Source organism: Littorina saxatilis, linkage group LG2 (assembly GCF_037325665.1).
Source record: "Littorina saxatilis isolate snail1 linkage group LG2, US_GU_Lsax_2.0, whole genome shotgun sequence".
NCBI classification, from domain to species: Eukaryota; Metazoa; Mollusca; class Gastropoda; order Littorinimorpha; family Littorinidae; genus Littorina; species Littorina saxatilis.
Genome location: NC_090246.1, coordinates 5,406,714 through 5,430,223, shown reverse-complemented (window position 1 = coordinate 5,430,223; position 23,510 = coordinate 5,406,714). Strand labels below are relative to the sequence as shown.

Here is a 23,510-nt window from a genome sequence, read left to right as displayed (position 1 = left end):
TCCCCCTCTCCGGGTGTTAAATGCTGGTCCAACAACAACAACAACAACAGTAACATCCATAATACCTATCTTGCAGCGTGACCCACAGCCGCAGCACAAGAACATTCAACCCCAACCAGTGTAAGTGGGTTTACAAACCCTTGTGGAGCGAAGCCCCGTGCATGTAGAACAAGTTGATGTCAAGTGTTGGTAAATAACACCGTGTCATCAAAAAACCTCACTCACCATCACGTGGGAGCAATCCCTTGCACTTTGGAAAGGCACGCTCTCATTCCTTGGATCTTCAATTTACAACTTGATACATGTATATACAAACACAGATGCGTGAGTACGCACGTACACACATACACACGTACATACGCACACACACACATTCTCCCTTACTTACAAAATCTCTCACACACTCTTTCTCTCTTAAAGTTTGACACACACACACACACTCTCTCTCACTCTCAAAAATCGGGTCTGTGTGTGTGCCTGTGTGCGTGCGTGCGTGTGTGTGGCATTACATGAACTCAAATGTCTCTGAACCTCAAACTTTAAAACTGTTTATCTCGTAAGGATTGTTTGGAAAGTGTATGAGTCAGTACTGATGCATTTGTTTTTGTAGTGTATGCGTGTTCCAGACCATTTCTAACATGTAGCTTTAATACACAGACAATGAAAACAGCGTAGATCTTAAATGTTCCGACTTTCTTGTTATTGCTTGTCTCAACGCGTGTGGGTAATGGAGAGACATCGGCAAAGAGAAACACATAGACATAGAGAAACACAAGAGACATTATTATAGAAACACTACACACAAACACAACCAACACATCTGAAACACTTTGGATGGGTATACACAATTTATTATATTCAAATCAACCTCCACCTTCGTTTTCCAAACTGTGAATGTAAATGAATGCCAGAACCAAGGAACATCCAGATGCTCTTAGTTTGTTAATATTGCAAAGGTAATGTAAAAGTGCAAGCCTACTTTGAAACAAAACTTTAAAACCAAGAAATGTATTATTTTCTCTCCACAAAAAGTGAATGTGTTCCCTCATCACCACCCAGAGTAAATGTCTAGGGAAAGATATTCATGTCGAGTTAGTCTCTTCCCATGCCAAAGGTTGGTCTCTTCCCATGCCAACGGTTGGTCCTATCCCATGCCAATGGTTGGTTTTATTCCATGCCAAAAGTTGGTCTTATCCCATGCCAAAGGTTGGTCTCTTCCCATGCCAAAGGTTGGTCTTATCCCATGCCAACGGTTGGTCTTATCCCATGCCAACGGTTGGTCTTATCCCATGCCAAAGGTTGGTCTTATCCATGCCAAAGGTTGGTCTTATCCCATGCCAACGGTTGGTCTTATCCCATGCCAAAGGTTGGTCTTATCCATGCCAAAGGTTGGTCTTATCCATGCCAAAGGTTGGTCTTATCCATGCCAACGGTTGGTCTTATCCCATGCCAACGGTTGGTCTTATCCCATGCCAACGGTGGGTCTTATCCCATGCCAACGGTTGGTCTTATCCCATGCCAAAGGTTGGTCTTATCCATGCCAAAGGTTGGTCTTATCCCATGCCAACGGTTGGTCTTATCCCATGCCAACGGTTGGTCTTATCCCATGCCAAAGGTGGGTGTTATCCCATGCCAACGGTTGGTCTTATCCATGCCAAAGGTTGGTCTTATAACATGCCAAAGGTGGGTCTTATCCCATGCCAACGGTTGGTCTTATCCCATGCCAAAGGTGGGTCTTATCCCATGCCAACGGTTGGTCTTATCCATGCCAAAGGTTGGTCTTATCCCATGCCAAAGGTGGGTCTTATCCCATGCCAACGGTTGGTCTTATCCCGAGCCAAAGGTGGGTCTTATCCCATGCCAACGGTTGGTCTTATCCATGCCAAAGGTTGGTCTTATCCATGCCAAAGGTTGGTCTTATCCAATGCCAAAGGTTGGTCTTATCCCATGCCAACGGTTGGTCCTATCCCATGCCAATGGTTGGTTTTATTCCATGCCAAAAGTTGGTCTTATCCCATGCCAAAGGTTGGTCTTATCCATGCCAAAGGTTGGTCTTATCCCATGCCAAAGGTTGGTCTTATCCCATGCCAAAGGTTGGTCTCTTCCCATGCCAAAGGTTGGTCTCTTCCCATGACAAAGGTTGGTCTCTTCCCATGCCAAAGGTTGGTCTCTTCCCATGCCAAAGGTTGGTCTCTTCCCATGACAATGGTTGGTCTTATCCCATGCCAACGGTTGGTCCTATCCCATGCCAATGGTTGGTTTTATCCCATGCAAAAGAATGGTCTCTTCCCATGCAAAACCCTAGACACATCCATGGGGTCAACATGGTTGTGTGAAAAGAAAAGAAGACATCTTTAACCTACTGTGTCCTTCGCTGGACACCACTGCAAAAGTACTTTTCTAATGCTTTTGTGAAAACAGTTTTAACGGGTGCAGTGCTAGCTTTGCTACAACAAAAGACAAGTGATGACTACTGTAGTTTTGAAATCATGATTAACATTGAAAAAAACCAAATTTTTCTCTCCAAATTGCTTTAATCCTCTTCTTTATCTGGCTTTTCAGACATAGAGATGATCTAAGTGAAATAATAAACTCCTGAGTATTTACAGTAAATCTGTAGAAAGTTGTGAACACTGTACACATGAACAGTTTTCTCCCTTGAAATACAGCTGGGAAGCACATAGGTTGACATGCTGATTTCCGTTATTTCCCTGTGGATTTTAGTTGTCAATAAATTGATTGAGACATTTGCAAAATGCAATACCTCAAGACAATGGAGCAAAACAGTTTGGTTTTGAATAAATTATACAACACACTGCATTAGGAGAACACTGTGTTTAATAAAACAGACAATATCAACATGGAAGTTACTGAATCTCGTGTTACAGCTTTGTACAATCACAGACAAAGATTGAATAAACATAACACAAAGAATGATGACCAACCATGCTAAAAAGGTAGAATTAACTTAACAGAACCAGAATGGAAACATACATCAAACAAACAAGAAAAAGAACACCTACAAAACATCGAAGAGAACAAACAGAAAAACTCAAATCAAGTTCAAACGATTAACCAGAAACACTACAAACAACAAAGCGATATTGCATAGACTCCCATCTTTCTCCTCAAACATAGTGTTAAAAATGTTGCACATGGCTAAAATCTACACCAACCACTGTCCTGACAGTGCCCTGTGTATACTCATGTAAGTCAAATGTACTTTAAATAATACCAAAAAGTAAAAAACATACTGAAATAAAAATTTAACAAAATTACTTGACGTGTGTACAGACCATTTATCAATCATTTACCTCAAAATTATTTCCTCAGAATGTCGGATCACACTACTCTTCGCTTTGCAAAATCAAAATACTCTCTTACACAGGTGTAACTAAAGGGGAAGAAAAAGGGAGCAGAACCTTGAAGTCAAACAGGCTACTTTAGAAAATTTAAACAGTTACATGAACAACTTTGCTCTACAACAGTTACATGAACAACTTAAAGCTACAACAGTTACATGAACAACTTAACTCTACAACAGTTACATCAACTTTAGATGGTGAACGTTAGACAAGGCAGACCAGGTAAAGTATTTTCATTTGATGCTCAAATTACAAAGTGCACACTGGTGATGATCAAACCACAATTGCAATGACCTATAAGTGCCCAGTGAATACAAGTCACTGATATTCGAACAAGAGCTCACAGAACATGTACACAGACCTGCAGTTTTTGAAGACCCAGTTTGCTACCCTATCTCAGCTCTCATCAGTAATGCCCAGATTAGAAGCATGAAGTTTGAGTGTTTTGAGATGACATATCTTATTTTATCCTACATACGTGAGAGAGACACCCGTGATATAATAATCGTTCAAATCACACGTGTGTATATCATGTAAATGAGGTCATGTCAAGCAAGTCTGACAGGGACCTGTTTTTCCACTGCTTATGATGGCAGCTGAGACAAACGTCATTATAGAAACACAAATTGCGCTGGCTAATTTCCCTCGATGAATCTTTAGAACTAACACGTCACGCCAAACTTTCAGAGTGACGTTTCTTTGCTTTGACGTAATAGATTGCACGAGGCTTTAGAAGAGATCGAGGTTCCAAAACAAGCGTCTTCAATTTAGCTGCCTCGAATGCAGGACATTTTCAGTAAAATACACGTAAGTACAGTATGTAGGATAAACAGAATACTACATGGCTTGCTGTGTCGTACCAGATTTACACTCGTTGCTTTTTCAAATAGTGAACAGCTCGCTTTCGCTCGCAGTTCAATATTTAAAAAAACAACTCGTGTAAATCTGGTACGACACAGCAAGCCATGTAGTATTCTCTATGGACCCATCCTCTATAACCCGTCCCGTGTCCAAAGCTCAACGGTGTTCATTGTGCATAGGTAAATGCATTGTTATTGTCAAATGAGAATGAAGAACACAGTGCTACCATTCCAGTCACACATATTATCCATCAAAGCACTGGTTATCCTACGTAGAAAGGTACATTAACAAGACTACGTAAAATACTTCCAAGCTCTCTTTGTACATCCAGCACTTCAGTTTTCAACAGTCATTACAACTAATCATGTGTAACAACAGCACTATTGAGAACATTTTTTTTTATATGAGTATACATTTTTGTTCTTTGTCTCTGCACGAGGTATTCAAAACTTTGTCAAACGACCAATTGTTTCATCACACACAAGTACTCACAAATACTTGCAATCATGAGATCAATCATTCACTCACCTCTGTGATCATTTGTGATGAAATATCTAGAACTGAAAAAAGCGGATATCTCAACAGTAACAATAACAACAAGTCACACAAAGCTCAGTAAGTATACTATGCTTAACATAAGATGTGCTGCAGTTTGCATGGAATTATCCATACTGAAGCAAGTACACATCTGACTCTTAACTCATATGCAGACCTGTTTACCCTAAACCCGAGGCAAGAGTACTTTCCCAAAAAGTTGAGTGTATTTTTCAAAAAGTTGGTGTACTTTGCAAGCAAAACCATATGGGCTAGGGAAAATGTACGTGTTTGAGTAAGAATAGCATGTCATGAACACCTTCAGAATTTAACTCCTTCCAATACAACAGGGATAAAACAATTTTATTTACCTGTCAGCATTATAACCAGTGTCTTCCAAACAGATTGATAATGAAAAGATGAAGTTCGTGAAATAACATCTGCGGTTGACAGTGGCAAGTTCATTTTTACAATCATCTCAGAAAACCTTGCTTCAGCACGGATTACAGCCTTTTCTTCTGGCAGGATTTGCTTTGCGGGAATGAACTTCATAATTCCTTGGCAGCTTTCAGCGGATTTCTTTGCAGCAACCTTGTCCAGGTGAGTTTTGGAAATGCAGTGTCGTTCGATGTCATATTCAGTTCCCAGCATGGGCAACGGAGAAATCTGATTTACAATACTTGCAGTGTGCATGACTTTTCCCCATAGTAGACTCCACAATTCCTGGCTCTTTCTTATATTTCTCCAAGAAAATCTGCTGCTTCTGCTGTTTAGACTTGGTACAGTCATCCGAAACTGACACATTTTACCGCTTCATTTTGCCACGATTGTCCAGACGATCGCACGTGCCAACAACTGAACAAGGTTTCCACAGCTGAAGACTCGCTGTCATGGTTATCTCCCTTCGACCGAAACCGGTATCAGTTGTACCATCCCGTAATCAGCACACCAACACCGGAAAACGTATTCTAGACTTTTTCTTATGCGTATTTTGTGCGTGTGTCGCGTATTTGCGTACCGATAATAATTTGGCGTACAAAATATGCCCAAATCGTACTGGTAAACAGGTCTGTCATTGTCTCCCAGGTATGGATATATATCCGTACACATTCATATGGCTCTATCTGACCAGGTACGGATATATCCGCTCAGACTGTTAGCTTCAGTCGCTTCCTGTAACGTCCACCTAACACCTGCATTCCAGCGTGTTGATACACAGTTACTACACAGTTACTACAATTCTGAGTGACCTGCTGCAGCACAGCTGGTCTCGGCTAAATACAAAATTGGTAAACAGGTGGGGTAGAAAGTGTTAACCAAACATCTCACAACAAGTTTTCTGTTTTCATGTTTTTGCAAAGGGTGTCAGGTCAAGCGGCTGAAGAAAGTTAAGCAAGGATTCAAATGGAAAGGGGCATATGATATATTACCATCAGAATTAACATTCTCAGTAGATCTGTGAGTAAACTGATGCACATGCACCCGTCTACTGTCATGGAGGTGTTACCTCACACACACAGACAAGCACACAGACACACACTCATACATACATGGCACATGAGTATTAGTGAGACACTGAATGCATTATGGCAAGAAATGTTACAAATGTTAATGATGTTCACCTAGCCTCCCTACCCCATCACACGCATCACTCACTCTCACCAGAGACATAGATAGAAGAGATGCGAAGCGCTGTCTTCCCGCTCGCGTTATCTTTGCCTACGGCAGGGGCAAGTATAATCCTCCCACTGGCGCCAAGCTGGCAATTGTTGTGTTTTTAAAGAGTTATAACTGTTTCATAGAAAATCATAGATAATAAAACATGCAAACTGTTAATCATTTGCACTCAAGAGAAACAGAAAATCACAAGAAGAAGATTATTGCATCATTTGGTGATTAGAAGATGAATCCTATAGAAAGCAATTTCGCTCATTTCTCCTTAAAAACTTTTTATTCACACGCCAGTGTAAGTGCGAGAACCACTTGAGTGAGACTTAAAAGCATCAAATTTAATTACGGCGTATGAAAAATTATACAAACAGATTAATGTATACACCAATAATGCATTTGCCAGTTAAGGGAAAGTAACGTTGCGCACAAAAGAAAATATTAGCTCCCAAACATTGCCTCCACACACAATGTAAGGCATGGACTTGGAACAATGGCCGCAAGAACCAAGGGAACCGTGTTTTTGACTCACTTCGGGAACCCAATCCTCTCAAATGCGTTCGTGTGCACACTATTGAAGCTACAGAATATGAATCAAGTTTACTTACCACTGATATCTCTCGTCTGAAGCTGGATATATCCAAAGAAATATGACAGAAAAGCACTTCAAATCGGTGTCAGAGAGCAAGCGAACAACAACGTAGTACGGGATGATGGCTGACAATCGCGCGAGGTCACGCTGACCGAGAGCGGTACCCCAAGAGTTCACGCGAGCGGCCTCGCTTCGCATCTCCTCAATGTATGTCTCTGCTCTCACTATCTTACCTCTCCCTGAGATAGTCAAATCACATTGTAGGCTCTTCTCTTCCCACACAATGTCAACACCTACATTCTACAAAAGTGTTACATGGTAAAAGGAGATGATGAAAAGTGACCTTTCTTCTAACATATGTAACAGTTTCATCTTCAGAAGGAATGATAGATAGAAAAAGTTCATCTACACAGTGTAAAAGGAGATGATGAAAAGTGACCTTTCTTCTAACATATGTAACAGTTTCATCTTCAGAAGGAATGATAGATAGAAAAAGTTCATCTACACAGTGTAAAAGGAGATGATGAAAAGTGACCTTTCTTCTAACATATGTAACAGTTTCATCTTCAGAAGGAATGATAGATAGAAAAAGTTCATCTACACAGTGTAAAAGGAGATGATGAAAAGTTACCTTTCTTCTAACCAGTGTAAAAGTTGCATTTACAGAATGAATGACAGATAGAAAAAGTTCATCTACACAGTGTAAAAGTGACATTAACAGAGCAAGTGACAGATAGAAAAAGTTGTGCTATAAAAAGTAGAATAACACAGATGATTGCAGTAGAAACTGTATTCTATACAAGTGAGCATTTCTACATTCCCTGGAATGGTCGTCATTTTGTAGAAACTACGAAGGCTGTTCTCTGTGAGAAAAGAGACAGCTTTACCTTCAAAACACAAGCCCTGGCTTTTGTCAACATTTCTACTTTCTAACCCATTCCCCAAAACCTGAAACAGTGAAAAGCTCTCATTTCATAAAAACGCCTGATATGTACAGGTAACAATTACACATGTCCACGCCAAATACTTGCTACACGCAAATAATACTTTTCTCTTTTGTCAATCTCGTCCTACACACACAAAATGTCACAGACGCTGGATGCTGCTCACATCAATCACTGGTTCACATCAATCATTGATGTTCACCTAATGCTTTGTTGTTCTCGTCACGCTCTCCTGTTCACTGCACGCTCCCCTGGCTTCTCTTCTCTCAGCTCTGTGCTTACTTGGCAGCCCCGTTGGCAAGACCGTTACCGACGTGGTCACCGTTGGCGGTGACTTTGTCAGTGGGGTTGGTGGTGTTGTAGCAGGCCTCCAGGAAACAACCGGCGATCTCGTGGACCAGGGTACGGTCAGGGATGCTCTGAGCCATGCCGTAGATAGCTCCCTGTCAAGAGACAAGTCACAGTGGTTTATTTCTTGCCTCTGACTATCTGTCAAAACGTGCCAGTAGATACGGCATGACAGTATACAGTCCTCCTAGATATGCATGTAGACTTGTTTAGTACTAAAAGAAAACAAAACAAGTCGCGTAAGCGAAATTACTACATTTAGTCAAGCTGTCGAACTCACAGAATGAAACTGAACGCACTGCATTTTTTCACAATGACCGTAGTCCGCCGCTCGTACAAAAGGCATTGAAATTGACGACCCTGTTTAGCGCGGTAGCGGTTGTGCTGTGCTGCATAGCACGCTTTTCTGTACCTCTCTTCCCTTTAATTTTCTGAGCGTGTTTTTAATCCAAACATATCATATCTATATGTTTTTGGAATCAGGAACCGACAAAGAATAAGATGAAATTGTTTTTAAATCGATTTCGGAAATTTTATTTTAATCATAATTTTTATATTTTTAATTTTCAGAGGTTGTTTTTAATCCGAATATAACATATTTATATGTTTTTGGAATCAGAAAATGATGAACAATAAGATAAACGTAATTTTGGATCGTTTTATAACAAAATAATTTTAATTACAATTTTCGGATTTTTAATGACCAAAGTCATTAATTACTTTTTAAGCCTCCAAGCTGAAATGCAATACTAAAGTCCGGCCTTCGTCGAAGATTGCTTGGCCAAAATTTCAATCAATTTGATTGAAAAATGAGGGTGTGACAGTGCCGCCTCAACTTTTACAAAAAGCCGGATATGACGTCATCAAAGACGTTTATCGAAAAAAATAAAAAAATATATGGGGATATCATACCCAGGAACTCTCATGTAAAATTTCATAAAGATCGGTCCAGAAGTTTACTCTGAATCGCTCTACACACACACACGCACAGACAGACACACACACACCACGACCCTCGTCTCGATTCCCCCTCAATGTTAAAACATTTAGTCAAAACTTGACTAAATGTAATGAGCAACACCCACTCTCTCTCTCTCCCCTAGTCTCTCGATCTTGTGCAATGTCTCTTTCTGTCAGGGGCTCTGTCTGTCTACTTGTCATAATCAACACAGAACAAGAAATTCCTTCGAGGTAGGAAAAACACCCCCGTTGGTCAAAGGGAAATAACCATTCTCACTGCACCCATTCTCACTGCCACCAACTGAGAAGGTTATTTCCCTTTGACCATGAATATGTTTCTCTATAAGTCCTTGTAGAATCTTAATCCACCAATAACTCCCTAACCGTGTGTTTGACTGGTCCCAATTTTTGTAAGGACCGTCTCAGGAATGTATAGAACCTGTTCACCAAGTTTGGTGACGATCGGTCCGTTCATTCTTGAGATCTATATGCGAACACAAACACACAAACACACAAACAAACAAACACATCGACCGAAACCTATACACACCCTATACCGGGGGTGTAAAAATGTTTGAAACATGTCTGCATGGTTCTCTACAAAGAGGAAAAACAAACAGCGCTTTACTAACCATTCCACCCCACCCAACACACACACACACACACACACACACACACACGCTTATGTATACATGCGCTTGCTCTCTTGCCAACTGACCCTGTCTCTCTCACTCGCAAAATCATGTCCAAAACATGTCTGGCTGGACATCTGTACAATGAACACATGCAAACACTTTCACACACACCACAGATCCAAATACAACACACACATGACACACACACACACACACACACACACACACACACACACACACACAGGCTCAAGCACAAACACACAATGCCCTGCATGCTATCCTACATCAACACCCACCCACACAAACACCCTTCCCCCACATACACTCACACCTCACACCCCCCCCCCCCCCCGCCCCCTCACACACTGACCACTCCGCCCCCCCCCCCCCCCACACACACATACACTGACCACTCCACCGCAGACGGCCTTGGGATCCTTCATGATCTCCTTGACGCACGCCGTGACGTCGGCGATGAAGCGATCAGCGACACCTGGCTTGGTGGTCGGTATGGTCACACACAGGTGAATGCTGCAATCAGAAAGTTACGTCAACATCTTCATCCACACATTTATGCCACCCTAGAGACAGTATCACACCCTAGAGACAGTATCACACCCTAGAGACAGTATCACACCCTAGAGACAGTATCACACCCTAGAGACAGTATCACACCCTAGAGACAGTATCACACCCTAGAGACAGTATCACACCCTAGAGACAGTATCACACCCTAGAGACAGTATCACAGACACGCACATCTTTTGTTGGTGTGTTTGGTCTTTGGTCACAGATGCATGTTTTTAATTTGATACAGTGGAACCCCTCTCTAGCGACCTTGAAAATGTTGACAAAAATCGGTCCTTATGGAGGGGGGTCATTACAGAGGGAGGGGGTGGGGTCAGGGGGCCACAAAGAAAGTCACCTCAGATTTTCTTAAAAAAAGAAAACAGAGAAGTTTGAGTTGCTGACGACCGTTTCCTCAAGCAAACTGCTTCGATTTCATGTTTGACATTGATGGTGTCCACCAGTTTTGGTGCATGTACTACCCTCAGAAGTACCCTGGCCAAGTTTCCTCTCAAGACATCAAAGAGACCGCGCCATAGGTTAAACTCGGTCACTGACCCGGCCGGGTGCAGGAAGTGTTTCCTCTCTCGTAGCTAAAACTGGGTCAATGACCCCTGGGAAGGTCAGTGTCTTTTAACAAGGCCACCCAGCTATCACAATGGACCTGCCTTTGATCTCGATGATTGGTTTGTGATGTTTACTCAGCCCACCCAACCATCACACCTCTCAGCGGTTTAGTGCCTTTGCTTACGTCAGCTTAGGTTTGTCAGTGATGCGTTACCCTGACTGAGAGTCTTGGCTTTGTCTGACAAAGTCGTCGCACAAGCTGTTAGGTCGGTCCTTAGACGTTAGAGCGGGGTGGTCGCTACACTGGTGACAACTATATAAGGAAACACATCGGTTAAAAAACAAGAAGGGCAAAGCCCATACGACTCACATGCTTGACCTTGACCTTTACATGACCTTGACCTTCAGCTAAACCTAGCAATGACATCATACACTAAGAACTGCTTTACACATTTTTCCTACCAAAATACATGTGACCTTGACCCAAGGTCAAGGTCATCCAAGGTCATGCAACACAAAGCTGTTAATTCAAGACATAGGAAGTACAATGGTGCTTATTGGCTCTTTCTACCATGAGATATGGTCACTTTTAGTGGGTCACTACCTTATTTTGGTCACATTTCATAAGGGTCAAAGTGACCTTGACCTTGATCATATGTGACCAAATGTGTCTCATGATGAAAGCATAACATGTGCCCCACATAATTTTTAAGTTTGAAACAGTTATCTTCCATAGTTCAGGGTCAAGGTCACTTCTAAATATGTATACAATCCAACTTTGAAGAGCTCCTGTGACCTTGACCTTGAAGCAAGGTAAACCAAACTGGTATCAAAAGATGGGGCTTACTTTGCCCTATATATCATATATAGGTGAGGTATTAAATCTCAAAAACTTCAGAGAAAATGGGAAAAATGGGAAAAATAGCTGTTTTTTAGACAACATTTATGGCCCCTGCGACCTTGACCTTGAAGCAAGGTCAAGATGCTATGTATGTTTTTTGGGGCCTTGTCATCATACACCATCTTGCCAAATTTGGTACTGATAGACTGAATAGTGTCCAAGAAATATCCAACGTTAAAGTTTTCCGGACGACGGACGGCCGGACGGACGTCCGGACGGACGGACGGACGGACGACTCGGGTGAGTACATAGACTCACTTTTGCTTCGCATGTGAGTCAAAAAGGGTCGTTGTGGCGGGGTAGTCCTTAGAGAGGGGGGTCGTTGTGAGGGGTTCCACTGTACATTGTTTTGGTTTCTGGCTGGTTGACAGTTTTGACAGGCAGGAGTTATCTTGCAAAACATTTTACATGTACAAGTCTAAGAGAGGAAACATTCTCGTTCACAAGATGAAGCCCGGACAGTAGCCAAGATGAGTTATATAATAATAATAATAATAAAACATTCTTCTATAGCGCTGTTCACCGCCAAAGAACAGTCTGATGGGAACAGCAAAGGAGACGGCATGATTCGACACAGGGAGTCAGAAAGTGACAGACACACACATACAGCTGCTTACCTGGAGGGGAACTGCAGAGAGTTGAGGAGCCATTTCTTCTCGACGAGACCGTCAAAGAGACGGAAGATGTTGAAGTGCTTTGACCCGATGGCCACCACGCAGACCTCCGGCTGGCCGAACACAAAGATGCCCTCAATCTTGTTCAGTCTGCACAGTCAACACAAGGGTAGAGGTGGTAGTGTGTGTGTGTGTGTGTGTGTGTGTGTGTGTGTGTGTGTGTGTGTGTGTGTGTGTGTGTGTGTGTGTGTGTGTGTGTGTGTGTGTGTGTGTGTGTGTATGCATGCGTGTGTGTGTGTGTGTGTGCGTAAATTTTCTTTGCGGCTTTATCCAACATATATATTATGCCAGTAGGTCAAGGGGAACAACTCAATGCCATGCTATACAACAGGCTGAGTGCGACATGCAAATGATGTACACCAAGCCACTCGGACAGCCATGCAGGTGGCTGCTCCCTTGTCTAACATATATCTTGTTTGTGTGGTGTGTAAATGATCTGGTCAGACCATGCAGGTAGCTACTCACTTGTCTAACATACGTCTTATCTGTGTGTGTGTAAATGATCTGGTCAGACCATGCAGGTGGCTACTACTTTGTCTAACATACGTCTTATCTGTGTGTGTGTAAATGATCTGGTCAGACCATGCAGGTGGCTACTCACTTGTCTAACATACGTCTTATCTGTGTGTGTGGAAATGATCTGGTCAGACCATACAGGTAGCTACTACTTTGTCTAACATACGTCTTATCTGTGTGTGTGTAAATGATCTGGTCAGACCATGCAGGTGGCTACTACTTTGTCTAACATACGTCTTATCTGTGTGTGTGTAAATGATCTGATCAGACCATGCAGGTGGCTACTACTTTGTCCAACATACGTCTTATCTGTGTGTGTGTGTAAATGATCTGATCAGACCATGCAGGTGGCTATAGAGAATACTACATGGCTTGCTGTGTCGTACCAGATTTACACGAGTTGTTTTTTTAAATATTGAACTGCGAGCGAAAGCGAGCTGTTCACTATTTGAACAAGAAGAGCAAACGCTCGATCGAGTCACTTTCGCAGTTCTGAATATTATATGAGGCATCAGATGGACAGGAAGAAATTGCTATTCACAACACAATGAGTCACGTTCACATAAAATTTGAGCCCGGTCACTTTTATAGTTTCCGAGAAAAGCCCAACGTTAAGTTGTGTGTTGCCGAACAGAAAAGGCTAGTTATCTCCCTTGTTTTTCTGATAACGTTCGTAAAAGGCTACAGATGTAAATACTTTGATGTAAAGAATAATCCTACAAAGTTTCAATCACATCCGATGAACTTTGTCAAAGATATAAAATGTCTAATTTTTCCTTTGACGCTGACCTGTGACCTTGAAAAAGGTCAAAGGTCAACGAAACCATCGTTAAAGTGTAGAGGTCATTGGAGGTCACGACTAAACAAAATATGAGCCCGATCGCTTTGATAGTTTCCGAGAAAAGTCCAACGTTAAGGTGGTGTCTACGGACGGCCGGCCGGCCGGCCGGACAGACTAACACTGACCGATTACATAGAGTCACTTTTTCTCAAGTGACTCAAAAAGCAACGAGTGTAAATCTGGAACGACACAGCAAGCCATGTAGTATTCTGTTTATCCTACATACTGTACTTACGTGTATTTTACTGAAAATGTCCTGCAGTCGAGGCAGCTAAATTGAAGACGCTTGTTTTGAAACCTCGATCTCTTCTAAAGCCTCGTGCAATCTATTACGTCAAAGCAAAGAAACGTCACTCTGAAAGGGTGGCGTGACGTGTTAGTTCTAAAGATTCATCGAGGGTAATTAGCGAGCGCATTTTTTTTCTTTTCTATAATGACGTTTGTCTCGGTGACTTTGGCATCATAAGCAGTGGAAAAACAGGTCCTTACAAGACTTGCTTGACAGACCTTATTTACATGATATACACACGTGTGATTTGAACGATTATTATCTCACGGGTGTCTCTCTCACGTATGTGGGATAAACTACTTTGTCTAACATATATCTTGTCTGTGTGTGTGGAAATGATCAGGTCAGACCATGCAGGTGGCTAACTCACTGGTCTGAGATGTATCGTTGCGTGGAGCAGATGGAGCGGGTGGACTCGACGTAGCCTTTCTCCCCAAAGTACATGAGGGTGGCCCAGCACGCGGCAATGATGGCACCAGCCCTGCTCCCTGAAACAGGCATGGGAATTGATTAAAAGAAATATCTTGGAAAACTAGGGAGATCCCCCGGACTTCATTCTGGGAGTATGTTTCATGAATTTTACACAGCAAAAAAACTGACCAAATTTAATACATGTTTGTTATTGCCAGTAACCAACGATCATTTTAATCCTTCAACTTTAATTAATATTACTTGAACACACTTACTCTTTGATTGCAAAAGTGACTCAGGCGGGCGGAATCTTACTGAAAGAAGGGACGCTTTTATAGAGGACATTGGTGATACTGGGCAGATTGTCTTTTTCGATTTTGGTTCCTCGATCTTTTTTTCTCTCAAATTCCTTTTTTTGGGAAGAAGATTTTATTTCTTCTCCAAAAATGTGTAGCTTTTCTTGGAAATCCTCGGATCCATGGAGAATTCCCATGCCTGCTGAAATTCACATTCCATATCACATAATCCTCAGACAAAAAAATGGATGCAAACAGAAGTGATAAGACTGTGATCACACTCGGGGCTCTGGTACAGTGGATCCTGCATGGGGACAAGCTCTCATCCCACCCCAAATCATCCCCAACAAGCTTTCTTTTCTTCATAAAGCACCTTTTGACAGCCACCACCTGTGTTTACGACCAGTTTTGGTCGTTATAGACAATGACCTAAATGACAGGAAGAGGTCATGGCAGCCCATCAAACCATCATGTAGTCACATACCATAAGCTTTAAACTAAACATAAAAACTGCTAAATGTGATCTAAACCGGTATACCCAACTTAGAATAAAGTACTTGATATGAACTAAGGCTCTTTCTCTCTTGAATCCAACACAACTCTATCAAACTTTCAAAACTTGAACTTAAAAGTGAAGAAATTGACCCTGGCATAAAAAGCTCTTGTTGGCAATACACTGTAAACACAAGTTGTGACAACTGCCAAACAATGACAGCTGTGTGATTAACACTGACCTGCGACAGTGGGGGAGGCATAGATCCCCCCGGCCCAGTCCGGCTGGACAAAGAACTGACGACGGTGCAACTCTACACTGCGATACATGATTACTGAGGACCCCTTGGGAGCATAGCCGAACTGCAAACAAGCAATATACTGCATCACTTTCACACAATATTCCGAGACGTAGCCGTACTGCAAACAAGCAATATACTGCATCACTTTCACACAATATTCCGAGACGTAGCCGTCCTGCAAACAAGCAATATACTGCATCACTTTCACACAATATTCAGAGACGTAGCCGTACTGCAAACAAGCAATATACTGCATCACTTTCACACAATATTCAGAGACGTAGCCGTCCTGCAAACAAGCAATATACTGCATCACTTTCACACAATATTCAGAGACGTAGCCGTACTGCAAACAAGCAATAGACTGCATCACTTTCACACAATATTCAGAGACGTAGCCGTACTGCAAACAAGCAATATACTGCATCACTTTAACACAATATTCAGAGACGTAGCGGTACTGCAAACAAGCAATATACTGCATCACTTTCACAATATTCAGAGACGTAGCCGTACTGCAAACAAGCAATATACTGCATCACTTTCACACAATATTCAGAGACGTAGCCGTACTGCAAACAAGCAATATACTGCATCACTTTCACACAATATTCAGAGACGTAGCCGTACTGCAAACAAGCAATATACTGCATCACTTTCACACAATATTCAGAGACGTAGCCGTACTGCACACAAGCAATATACTACATCACTTTCAAGTTACACACAACATTCAGAACATTACAAAGACAAGCATGTAAGATGTGCTACTGAGATGTGGTACAGACAGTGGGGACAAAGTCTCTGGCAAGATATTTCAGATATGAGATACAGTGGAACCCTCCTTTTAACCCCTTCACTGCCCACCCCGTATGTAATACGTGGTCATTTTCGGTTTGTCGTACGCCCATAACCGTATCTCGTACGTGGGATTTGTGTCAACAACATTTCAGGACATTTCTGAAAACTAAATGGGAGGTAACCACTGTCCAAGTACTTGTAGGGGTTCTAAACACAGTTCTTTCCCATAGACCGTTCGGATAAGTTACTACCACGTGTTGAAAACTGTGTTAGAAATTTGGAACCGACTATAGCATTCAGCCGCCATTCACAATGGCGGCCGAAAGTCGGACCTCAACTCGTAGACCTGTTTTCAAGCGATACAGTGTTCTGGAAGCTCTACAAGAAGTGATTTATGGATTACCACACAGAAGAATACTTTTATGGGCTGTAATGTGAGTACCTGATGTTTGACACCAGTTTTAGCAGTGTTTTGTGTGGTTTTACGTGCTGCAATGTGTGTGTGTGTAAGTCCGGAAACTGTAATTTTTGACAAAAATGGTCATTATATCAATTTTTGGCTCACGTAAGTGTAGCCTATGCGATGCTAACTTTTGTCTGTCTGTGCGTGCGTGCGTGCGTATGTATGTATGTATGTATGTATGTATGTATGTCTGTGGTAGAAACTTTAACATTTGAAGACGTCACATTATGGCGTAAGAGGGTTAGACGTCACGCGAAGGAATTACTGAAAGTCTCGGTCATTGTTATTTTGAGCGGGCCGAGACTAGTTGGCAGTCGTGTCCCTGTAAGTAGGCTTGCAGACAAACAGATCTAGATCTAGTGTCTCGCTTTCTTGCACAGTGTCACCTATGCTTACTGTGTGTGTGTGTGTATGTGTGACGGAGTGATTGAGTTTGTGTTACTGTTTGTCGATTTCTTACGTGAGCCTTGAAGGCTTCGCCTCTTGTTACTATAACAATCACAAACAAAGTCCAATGATCATGTCATCCTATAATAGCCAAGGGTATAAGCAAAACACATGCCAAAGATCTAAGAGATATCTCAATAAATGATCGAGCAGTGAACAGATTAGTGAACCTACCGAAGAAAGCGAAATTTTGCCCTGGCACACAGCAATACCAAAATGCTGTTATACTGTGGCAGTGAAGGGGTTAAGACCCCCCTATTTAAGACTTCCTCCCTTTTAAGACCCTCTTTTCCCAGACTTTTTGTTCATACCCTCTGTAAATTTACCTCTATTTTAAGACTCCCTCCTTGTTAAGACTCCCTCCTTTTTAAGACCGGATTTTCTTCATTTCTGGAGGTCTTAAAAGGGGGTGCTACTGTACTGAGATGGCAATGATGACCATGCCACTTTATTTCAAAATGAGCAAGTTATTCCCCCTGAAAGATCAAGTTTTGATAAACTACCACCCCAGTTCAGAGACATCGATCCTGCTTGCTGCAGCGCGGGCAGAGAAAATGTTCCCTCTTTATCTTCACCGCGCTGGCAGCAAAACCCCTCACGCGGAGGTGTTTTCAGACAGGCCAGACACAGGTTGTCCCGGAGGTGCACCCAATGTTACATTTACCCCAGTTTCTAATTCTACAAAACTTTATAACTCTGAAACAGATAGACTGTTCTGAAACAGATAGACTGTTCTGAAACAGATAGACTGTTTTGAAACAGATAGACTGTTCTGAAACAGATAGACTGTTCTGAAACAGATAGACTGTTCTGAAACAGATAGACTGTTTTGAAACAGATAGACTGTTCTGAAACAGATAGACTGTTCTGAAACAGATAGACTGTTCATGTTCCAAAATAAAGAATGAAAAAAAAGAAAGATTAGATTATGGAACATTAGTTATAGAATAAAACAAAAACATTCACAAGTACATCAACTTAACGGTCTAGGTAGTGGACAATGAGACAAAGAAAGGAACTTGGTTGAGCTGACAATAAATGTTTTGTGAATGTTTACTAACTTATGAATGCTCCGTTTTCTCTGTAACTAAACCTTCTATAAAGTAAACCTTTCTTGTTTTGTTTTTCTACAAAAGGATGTAATTTCACATCACATATCAGCAGCTTCTGAACAAAGCAACATCAATGTTTACTAACTTGTGAATGTTTCGTTTTGTCTGTAACAAAACGCTCTATAAAGTAAACCTTTTCTTTTTTTTCTACAAAAGGATGTAGTCTCTGAACAAAGCGAGATGAACAAAGCTAGATGAATAACGCACTTTGTGAGTGTCAGCAGAGATGCTGGTGACGCCGGGAACGCGGAAGTCGAAGGGCGCCAGCGGGAAGCCGGCTCTGTCCATGAAGGGAACCAGGAAGCCGCCCAGACAGCTGTCCACGTGGACCGGGATGCCGTACTGCTTCCCAAGCTGAAATAACAAATATTCACTGAAGCTACAACACAACCCAACACAACACAACATTTCCAGCCATCACTTGAAAAACAACACTAATTTCTCGATATTTCTTGGCACAGGCTGGGTTATAAGTTCTATCACAAGTTCACATTCCGCAAATACAGTGAAACTTGTGTTTTTAATCCTCCCCCCAATTTGTTTTAGGCCTTATTTTGTCAGATGTTGTGTTGATGATGTCTGTGAATTTACCCTGATCATAGGACTCTCTGTTGATGATGTCTGTGAATTTACCCTGATCATAGGACTCTCTGTTGATGATGTCTGTGAATTTACCCTGATCATAGGACTCTCTGTTGATGATGTCTGTGAATTTACCCTGATCATAGGACTCTCTGTTGATGATGTCTGTGAATTTACCCTGATCATAGGACTCTCTGTTGATGATGTCTGTGAATTTACCCTGATCATAGGACTCTCTGTTGATGATGTCTGTGAATTTACCCTGATCATAGGACTCTCTGTTGATGATGTCTGTGAATTTACCCTGATCATAGGACTCTCTGTTGATGATGTCTGTGAATTTACCCTGATCATAGGACTCTCTGTTGATGATGTCTGTGAATTTACCCTGATCATAGGACTCTCTGTTGATGATGTCTGTGAATTTACCCTGATCATAGGACTCTCTGTTGATGATGTCTGTGAATTTACCCTGATCATAGGACTCTCTGTTGATGATGTCTGTGAATTTACCCTGATCATAGGACTCTCTGTTGATGATGTCTGTGAATTTACCCTGATCATAGGACTCTCTGTTGATGATGTCTGTGAATTTACCCTGATCATAGGACTCTCTGTTGATGATGTCTGTGAATTTACCCTGATCATAGGACTCTCTGTTGATGATGTCTGTGAATTTACCCTGATCATAGGACTCTCTGTTGATGATGTCTGTGAATTTACCCTGATCATAGGACTCTCCCTCTTTTGAGACCGGTTTTTGTACACACTCTTCCATGTCTTAAAGGGGGTTCCACATTATTTTGTTAGATGACTGTGACAAAAGTAGAAGACAGAGGCAAGAGAAGAAAAGGATTTACTGACAGCAGCAACGGCCTGAACGTCGTCAATGATGCCGTGAGGGAATCCAGGCGCTGACGCCACCAGCTGAAACATAAAGGTCACGCCCATTAACAACTGTCAACACAGAGACACATCTCAATGAAATACCATAATGATACAGCAGAATTAAAAACATCATAATGTAACAACACAACAAAACAGCACAATGACACACAGGCGACAGCCTCACCATGCACGTCTTGCTGCTGATGGCTCGCTTCATGGCCTTGACGTCCACTTTGCGTGTCACTTCATCCACAGGGATGTGCGTGATCTTCATGTGGAAATAGTGGGCGGACTGAAACAGTCATCAATATGCCTGGCGTACTGCTATTTGTTTCCCGCAAGTTGCGTGTGATTGACAAGAAGAAGAAGCTTCCCGCAATTATGCTTTCTGTCAAATACCACAATATATCATGCTATCCAGCAAAATACAGAAAAAAAGTCAGTAAAAAAAATCTTCTGCCATACAAGGAAACAAGTCTTCTGTTCATAAAAACAATTCAGTGCTTCCACACTATGATTAATAGATTATTCTCCAAAACATTCAAGGGCTTATGAAAATATTAACATAACTGCATCACGCTCAAATGATCCAACTATCAGTAAGCCAAACGCACAAACAATGAAACAGCATCTTTGGATTTAGCCCCGAAAGAGGTTCATTGTCACACTGAATGAATCCAAAAATACTCAGTTTTCTTTCAGTATTTGAAATAAATTAGACAGGGCTTATTTGAAAGACTGCCAAAATAATCAGTACGGAAGAAACTGAAAGTGGGTGCCACCGAAGCCGGGGAGAACAAACCGCAGGTTCTGATTGGTTGAAATCACACTACATCTCCGTTTCAACCAATCAAACACTGCGGGTGGCTCCAGTTTGGGTGGTAACTTGATCGTGCACCTCAGCCCTGGACTAAGGCAGGACAGCAGGGAGAGACTGACCTTGTCAAACGCAGCATGTACTGTGTGTGGTACGACCCTGGAACAGACATTGGGATCACAATTACTTCAAATACAACCACATCAAATGAAGAAGCTTTATTCTTAGTATCACTACTCATTATAGACGTTTTCTGTCAGGAATTTCAAGAATTGTGGAAGAGTTGAGACAAGCTTTTCGCGTACCAACCGGAAACACGTGGTCGACCAGTTAAAACCACGATCGTAGCAAAGAACTGACTACGATGTGTATGCTATGCGGTGTCCGCTCCATGTGACCCCATTTCCTTGGAAAATATAAGCATCAGAGTTTACTATTTATTGCGGCAATGCCGAATCGTGGTTTTCTGACACCTTGGTGCACTATCATTTCTCAGTACAGTGGAATTAGAAAGTAGAAAGTGTGGTGACTCACATTTCTCAGTGGAATTAGAAAGTAGAAAGTGTGGTCACTCACATTTCAGGTATTTTGATGCCACGGTCCCTGGCGATGTTGCGATAGGCCAGACAGGCCAGCATAATGCTCTCTGTGCCACCCGACGTCACCTGTCATCACACACAACCACACAATGTCAAGCCTCCTCACCACACAATGTCAAGCCTCCTCACCACACAATGTCAAGCCTCCTCACCACACAATGTCAAGCCTCCTCACCACACAATGTCAAGCCTCCTCACAACAGAATGTCAAGCCTGACCTCACCACAGAATGTCAAGCCTCCTCACCACACAATGTCAAGCCTCCTCACCACAGAATGTCAAGCCTGACCTCACCACAGAATGTCAAGCCTCCTCACCACAGAATGTCAAGCCTGACCTCACCACAGAATGTCAAGCCTCCTCACCACAGAATGTCAAGCCTGACCTCACCACAGAATGTCAAGCCTCCTCACCACAGAATGTCAAGCCTCCTCACCACACAATGTCAAGCCTCCTCACCACAGAATGTCAAGCCTCCTCACCACAGAATGTCAAGCCTCCTCACCACAGAATGTCAAGCCTCCTCACCACACAATGTCAAGCCTCCTCACCACACAATGTCAAGCCTCCTCACCACAGAATGTCAAGCCTCCTCACCACAGAATGTCAAGCCTCCTCACCACACAATGTCAAGCCTCCTCACCACACAATGTCAAGCCTCCTCACCACAGAATGTCAAGCCTCCTCACCACAGAATGTCAAGCCTCCTCACCACACAATGTCAAGCCTCCTCACCACAGAATGTCAAGCCTCCTCACCACACAATGTCAAGCCTCCTCACCACACAATGTCAAGCCTCCTCACCACACAATGTCAAGCCTCCTCACCACAGAATGTCAAGCCTCCTCACCACACAATGTCAAGCCTCCTCACCACACAATGTCAAGCCTCCTCACCACACAATGTCAAGCCTCCTCACCACACAATGTCAAGCCTCCTCACCACACAATGTCAAGCCTCCTCACCACACAATGTCAAGCCTCCTCACCACACAATGTCAAGCCTGACCTCACCACAGAATGTCAAGCCTCCTCACCACAGAATGTCAAGCCTGACCTCACCACAGAATGTCAAGCCTCCTCACCACAGAATGTCAAGCCTGACCTCACCACAGAATGTCAATCCTCCTCACCACACAATGTCAAGCCTGACCTCACCACAGAATGTCAAGCCTCCTCACCACAGAATGTCAAGCCTGACCTCACCACAGAATGTCAAGCCTCCTCACCACAGAATGTCAAGCCTGACCTCACCACAGAATGTCAAGCCTCCTCACCACAGAATGTCAAGCCTCCTCACCACAGAATGTCAAGCCTCCTCACCACACAATGTCAAGCCTCCTCACCACAGAATGTCAAGCCTCCTCACCACACAATGTCAAGCCTCCTCACCACAGAATGTCAAGCCTCCTCACCACACAATGTCAAGCCTCCTCACCACAGAATGTCAAGCCTCCTCACCACACAATGTCAAGCCTCCTCACCACACAATGTCAAGCCTCCTCACCACACAATGTCAAGCCTCCTCACCACACAATGTCAAGCCTCCTCACCACACAATGTCAAGCCTCCTCACCACACAATGTCAAGCCTCCTCACCACACAATGTCAAGCCTCCTCACCACACAATGTCAAGCCTCCTCACCACACAATGTCAAGCCTCCTCACCACACAATGTCAAGCCTCCTCACCACAGAATGTCAAGCCTCCTCACCACACAATGTCAAGCCTCCTCACCACAGAATGTCAAGCCTCCTCACCACACAATGTCAAGCCTCCTCACCACACAATGTCAAGCCTCCTCACCACACAATGTCAAGCCTGACCTCACCACACAATGTCAAGCCTCCTCACCACACAATGTCAAGCCTCCTCACCACACAATGTCAAGCCTCCTCACCACACAATGTCAAGCCTCCTCACCACAGAATGTCAAGCCTCCTCACCACACAATGTCAAGCCTCCTCACCACAGAATGTCAAGCCTGACCTCACCACACAATGTCAAGCCTCCTCACCACACAATGTCAAGCCTCCTCA

At 42.8% G+C, this 23,510-nt stretch overlaps 1 protein-coding gene across 1 annotated transcript in view; it reads right to left on the bottom strand.

Annotated features, from left to right (window-relative positions):
* Window positions 1-835: 835 nt before the first annotated feature.
* The window catches only part of LOC138958061 (sphingosine-1-phosphate lyase 1-like), a 43,806-nt gene continuing 21,131 nt past the window's right edge, over window positions 836-23,510 (bottom strand). Inside the window, exons 7-16 of the mRNA XM_070329119.1 lie at window positions 21,450-21,538; window positions 20,996-21,032; window positions 20,241-20,348; window positions 20,033-20,095; window positions 18,794-18,940; window positions 15,704-15,824; window positions 14,633-14,750; window positions 12,560-12,706; window positions 10,318-10,438; window positions 836-8,407 (exon numbers count right to left, since the gene is read on the bottom strand). Of these exons, the coding sequence (XP_070185220.1) occupies window positions 8,243-8,407; window positions 10,318-10,438; window positions 12,560-12,706; window positions 14,633-14,750; window positions 15,704-15,824; window positions 18,794-18,940; window positions 20,033-20,095; window positions 20,241-20,348; window positions 20,996-21,032; window positions 21,450-21,538 (1,116 nt within the window). The 3' untranslated portion in view covers window positions 836-8,242. The remainder of the gene's footprint in view (window positions 8,408-10,317; window positions 10,439-12,559; window positions 12,707-14,632; window positions 14,751-15,703; window positions 15,825-18,793; window positions 18,941-20,032; window positions 20,096-20,240; window positions 20,349-20,995; window positions 21,033-21,449; window positions 21,539-23,510) is intronic.